At 37.1% G+C, this 6,103-nt stretch overlaps 1 protein-coding gene across 9 annotated transcripts in view; it reads left to right on the top strand.

Moving 5' to 3' along the window:
- Positions 1 to 718: 718 nt before the first annotated feature.
- Positions 719 to 6,103, top strand: part of LOC111389138 (serine/threonine protein phosphatase 2A 57 kDa regulatory subunit B' theta isoform-like) — a 12,785-nt gene continuing 7,400 nt past the window's right edge. The window contains exons 1-5 of one of the 9 annotated variants that reach the window (XM_023014015.1): positions 769 to 1,135; positions 1,322 to 1,406; positions 1,603 to 1,647; positions 1,776 to 1,854; positions 1,935 to 3,212. In XM_023014015.1, the coding sequence (XP_022869783.1) occupies positions 2,010 to 3,212 (1,203 nt within the window). In that variant the 5' untranslated portion in view covers positions 769 to 1,135; positions 1,322 to 1,406; positions 1,603 to 1,647; positions 1,776 to 1,854; positions 1,935 to 2,009. Of the gene's footprint in view, positions 1,136 to 1,321; positions 1,407 to 1,602; positions 1,648 to 1,775; positions 3,213 to 6,103 lie in introns of all 9 variants that reach the window. The other 8 variants (XM_023014016.1, XM_023014011.1, XM_023014012.1 and 5 more) reach the window with 8 other exon arrangements.

Here is a 6,103-nt window from a genome sequence, read left to right on the forward strand (position 1 = left end):
GAATTTAGATTTTTTAAATTCACAAAAGTTTTTAAAATCCTAAATTAGGGGTTCAACGAACTAAGCCAGGTCGGCTCGTGAGCCAAAACTCGGGGCTCGAATTCGGCTCGAACTTTTTTAAGTCAGACTCGAGTTGAGCCGAGCAAAAGCTCGATTAAAAAATCAAAACTCGACCCAAACTTTAGGTTCGGACCTTGTCGAGCCGACTTGATTTTTTTTTTTCATATATGAAGGCAATGGCACGCTGCAACAACCTACTACCTATGTAAACGCTGCCTTCACATAGGCAACAGGCTGCTGCCTAAAGGCAGCATGCAACAACATTTTTTTTGAGCTAGCTTGCCAGCCACACGGGTAGGCTCGAACGGCCTAACACCCCAGGATGGGGCTTAGCTCCAGCCTTGGCTCTATGAAATCGAGAATCGAGTCTTGAACTTTTTTCGGATCGAACCACGAACAAATGAACCAATTTGCAATTCCTATCCTAAATGATTGCAACCCTCAATTGAAATGTCATCAAAGTGTGATCAAGCGCCACAAAACGCGTGGCGAGTTATCCAAACACGAGAGTTACGAGGGCGAGCCAGTATCCCCATCCCTCAGGACACTTTCTCATGTTTCCCTACCATTGACAGGACCTTTTCCACGCCTGCGAGAAGGCGCGTGTAAACTTTTATCTCTTTATTTTCCATTTTTTTACCCCTGCCTTCCCTACCATATAGCCCAAAAAGAAGAGTCGTGGAAAAAGGGGAGGCTAAATCTGTCAAATAAATTCGTACATTGTTCATCTTCATTTGGTGAATGCCAAAAGTAGAGAGGACGCAGAGGCTGTGGTGTTTTAAGGTTGAAATTTATATTTTTTTTTCAGAAAAAGGAGAAAAAAAATCAGAAAGAGGCTATAATCCAAGAAAATTAAGCAAATTAGGCACATCTTGAAGAAGGGAACAGCCACCAGAAAGATAGATTTGCTTTCTTTAACTCCATCACTGCTTTTTCCCCCCTTTATCTCTTCCCTTCACCTTGGGCCTATTTTCAAGAATTTAATCACTGACCCAGCTCACAAATACTCAATCTTCACTCCTTTTACTTTTCTTTTGCTTTGTTTTTCATCAAAGCACCAACAGCTATACTCCATGTAAGCATCAATGAGGCATAATTTTTTGACTTTTTATTCATTTCTCTACACGTACTTGTAAAGTTTTCAACTTTAGGTCCTCGTGTATACTAGTATAGCTATACTTGTTTAGGGTACTTTTATTTCACTGTTTTTGATACTTTTTGTTGGTGATTCTTGATGAAGAATGTTTGCTGGGTTTTGTAGATCATGCCCAGATCTTGTTACTTGCCGATCTAGCTGAATACTTGATTGGGAATCTTTGTTGAAATCGGAAAAAAGGGAAGCTGGGGTAAGTTTGAATTTTGTTTTCCTGGTATTTCTCGAGGCGATTAGATCTTATAGAAGTCAAATTGAATCTATTATCAAATATTTCGTAAAACTTTAATTTTAGCTTGATTAGTGCATCTGGGACTGGTTTTTCATTGTTTGGTATAACAGTGACATGCGATTTATATTAACTGAGAGTGGAGTTTATCTTTTTTTAGGTTGGACTTTACAGTTTATACATCCTTTCTTTACTATAAAGGAAGGTTGAATTTTTATTGGTGTTTCCTTGAGTTATTAAAGTAAATCTGGCTTGTAGAATCCTTGGTGGTGTGGGTTTTTCTTCACGAGAGTTCTGTTTATTTCCCTTTTTTTCTTCTCGAATATTTTACAGGTCTTAGGCTTGGTATAAATGGAAGTATGTTCATCATGCATGTTTGCTTCTGGTGTTGGAGCTAATAGTGAATGCAAAGGTGGATTATAATGGTAGAAATTTTTTGCTGATAGGATCACAGATTTGCTGCATGTTTTTTTCATCCTTCATTGTTGACAGTGTGCCTTCTGGTAATTTGACTGGTGTGCACGGCTGAGTTCGCGTGAAGAAGATTGTCATTTGTATTCCTTAGAAATGATTAAAAACATACTCAATAGGCTCCCAAAGAAACAAGCTAAGTTAACGGAAAATCGTGATGGAGGATCCTCTACTTTCTCCTCGAATGCTTTGGCTAATTCAAGAAGCACTACAGGTTCTCGGTTGGGCAATTCAAATGCTGCATCTCTTTCGGGGTTAAATTCAACTTATAATTCTGATCTAAATCCTGTAACTAAATTTCTTGATGCAGTAAAAGTAAACGGTAATGCAGGAGGAGTACCATATGAGGCACTTCCTAGCTTTAGAGATGTCCCAAATGCAGAAAAGCAAAGCTTGTTTATCAAAAAGCTGCACTTGTGTTGTATAGTGTTTGATTTTACGGACCCCACAAAAAACTTGAAGGAAAAAGATATCAAGCGGCAGACATTGGTGGAGCTTGTTGACTACGTCACTTCTGCAAACGGGAAATTTACAGAAGCTGTTATGCAAGAGATTGTAAGAATGGTATCCATAAATTTGTTCCGGACACTCTCTACTCAGCCTCGTGAAAACAAAGTCTTAGAAGCTTTTGATGTGGAAGAAGAAGAGCCATTGATGGATCCTGCCTGGCCCCATTTGCAAATCGTCTATGAATTCCTTCTCAGGTTTGTGGCTTCACCAGAAACAGATGCAAAGCTGGCTAAGCGGTATATTGATCACTCTTTTGTTCTAAGGTTATTAGATCTTTTTGATTCAGAAGATCCCAGAGAAAGGGAGTACTTGAAAACGGTTCTGCACCGAATATATGGAAAGTTCATGGTACACCGCCCGTTCATTCGAAAAGCGATCAATAATATATTCTACCGTTTCATTTTTGAAACTGAGAAGCACAATGGAATTGCTGAGCTGTTAGAAATCTTAGGCAGTATAATTAATGGATTTGCACTGCCATTGAAGGAGGAGCACAAACTTTTCCTTGTTCGAGCTCTCATTCCGCTTCACAAACCAAAATGCATACCCATGTACCATCAGCAGCTATCTTATTGCATCACTCAATTTGTGGAGAAGGACTGCAAACTTGCTGATACTGTTATAAGGGGCCTATTGAAATATTGGCCAATCACAAACAGTTCAAAGGAGGTTATGTTCTTAGGTGAGCTTGAGGAAGTCTTAGAAGCAACTCAGCCTCCAGAGTTCCAGCGATGTATGGTTCCTTTGTTCCGCCAGATTGGTCGTTGCCTGAGCAGTTCACATTTCCAGGTTGGTTGTTTTACGCTTTAATATTATTATCCTCGTCCAAGCTTTATCAACTTCTTGTGGTAGTTGCTGTTGATTTTGTATCAGCCACTTTATGCTCCATTTCACTATACCTGGCTTCTGTTTAATGCCTACTAAAATTACTCCATGCATCTAACATGACGGATTAATATGCAAAGCTAGCAAAATCTTCATTGTAGCGTTTTCCACATAGAAGGTTTATCTATTTTTTGTTTTTTGGGTCCTATATACATTTTTAGTTAGAAAGTACATATCATAAAGGGAAAATTGCAGTAGCGATCCCTAACCTTTTTATTTTTTGCGGACTTTACCTTAATCTTCATTTTGTGCTAGTGAAGGTTCCTAAACTTTTATAAATATGCACCTGAGGTCCATCTGAACGAAAATCGTCCAAAACACCGTCAGTTGATTAGGAAAATTAAGGAATCAGTATCCAATAAAACTGTTCAAAACATCGTCCAAATACACCTTTCAAAAAGGTATCAACATTCAATAAATCGTCGCGGTAGCAGATAGTAGATAGTTCAAGAAATTTTCCTGGTCAACTGACTGTGTTTTGGATAGTTTTNCTTTTAAATAGCGATCTAATTTTTTTTAATAAATTAATTGGGTGTTTTCACTAAATATTGTCAATATTCAATAAATTATTAAATAATTAGAAAATACATATTCGATATGTATAGGAAACTTATTGAAAATAATTAATAAATATAAAATAATTAAAAAATACGTATCTGATACCATCGAAAATTTTAAAAATATAAAATAATATAATCTAGTTTAAAAAAATGTATCCGATACGTATCAAAGGGTATCGAATAGTATCCAAGTTTAGACATGTATCAGATACGGGTATGCAGTGAGTTTACAAGTTCCGTGCTTCTTAAATTGTCATTGTCGCTGTTGAAAAAAGTAATTCCTTGATTGCAGTTCCAAGCAAAGAGAATGAAAATATGTTAGTTCCAATATTATTTGTTAGCTAAACATAATCTCTTGAAATAGAATCCTGCTGTGTGTACAGGCAGGCTTCATACAGAAGCCTGCTAGAACACACACATAGGGGGGTGGGTGGGGTTATTTCTTGACAGTTTTTTATTCACAGTGGGTCCCACACATGAGAGTAACCTGGCCAAATTCTGTGGAAAAATTTCTGTACAAATGGCATTCTCCCTTGAAATAATATAAAGAATACATATGAAACTACCTTGTCTAGAAGCTTAATCTATTAGACTTTAATTTGGAACCTTCGTGTGCTTTGATATCATGTTATACCATGTAGGATTAATCTGATAGATAGGGGCAACTTTTTTTTATTCAAGTTGTCTTCAACAATGCTCATCCAGGTCATGTCTGTCCAAAGTTCTTGCAGTGCCTTAAAAATTTCCTAATCTCCTTTAACAAGTTATAGGATTGTCTTTATTCTACTTTCTATAGTCTGTACTTGCAGTTTGAGGAAAAATATAAATAAATCATTTTATCATTTTTGTACCATATGTCATCTATTGCTTGTTACTTGTAACCATTTTGTTTAGTTGCTTCTTGTAACAACCTGGTCTTCGTGTCCAAGTCGTTACATCATACGTATTGTTCCCTTTGGGAGAGTATCTATCCTCTTAATTCCTCATGGATTTCTATTATGTCCCCCAAGATTTCTGCCTTATGAGAGACTTATTGCCTAGTTGGTAATAGGATTCAATTTAAGTCTCTTGTAAGGCAGAGACCTTGGGTTCAAGTTTTGGGGGAAGCGATATAAATTCGTTAGGCATTAAGAGGGCAGCAACTTTGGCATGTGTCAAAGTCGTCTTATCATACAAATTGTCCGCTTTGGGAGATCTTGGGTTCAAATTTTGGGGGGACAAGATATAAATTCATTAGGGAATAAGAGTGTAGCAACTTAAACATGTGTCCAAGTCATTGTATCATACGTACTGTTCGTTTTGGAAGAGTTTGATCCCATCTTACGTTCACAAATTTCTATACCTAGGATTCGAACCTATAGTATGTCCCTTACGAGGGATTGAAGTTGAATCTTGATACCAATTAAGCGAGTTGGCCAATTGGTACTAAGATTTTATTCAAGTCTTTCATAAGGCAGAAGTCTTGGCTCGAATCTTTTAATATGCGATAGAAATCAGCGAGAGGTAAGATCGGCTTAGGCATTTCCAAAACAAATAATATGTAAGAGAATAGCTTGGGCACTAGGTTCGGGTCGTTACAAAAAATGCTCATCCCGGACCTCGTGCACAAGTCGTTATATTATATGTATTGTCCGTTTTAAGATGGCATCTATCCTCCTATCCATCATGACTTTGTGTTGCGTCCCCCAGGATTGGAATCCAAGATCTTTGTCTAATGGGTGACTTAAGTTAAATTTTGATATTAGCGATTTGAGCACGAGGCTTGGGTCATTACACTTGTAACTAAGAGCTCGTTTGAGCTGCTTTTTTATTGAAAAATACATTTTGAAATAGTAAATTGATGGAGAATGTGTGTTTAAAGAATAAAGAAAAGTTTTAGGTTTGCGTGTAATATTATTTTATTGAAGAATGTGTGATTGAAAAGGAGAGAGAAAAATGTATTTTGAAAATAATGGGAATCAAACAAGGGCTTAGTGTACGAGTTAAATAAATAAAATTAGTTTTCCTTCTGTTATGATGAAATTTCAAAATCTTTTAATACCCTTTGTGGATATGTATCCTCTGTGTGTGAACTTCGGTTTTGCTTCATTTTTAATTTTTGCATTTTTTTTCCCATTTAATGCTGACAAGGCCTTTTACTTTCAGGTTGCTTGAAGATATAACCTTTGTTTGGCCCCATTTTTGGGGAAAATGGGTTTTATAATAGTGATTCCCCCCCCCCCCCCCCCCCCCCCC

Source organism: Olea europaea, unplaced genomic scaffold (genome assembly GCF_002742605.1).
Source record: "Olea europaea var. sylvestris unplaced genomic scaffold, O_europaea_v1 scaffold567, whole genome shotgun sequence".
Lineage (NCBI taxonomy): Eukaryota > Viridiplantae > Streptophyta > Magnoliopsida > Lamiales > Oleaceae > Olea > Olea europaea.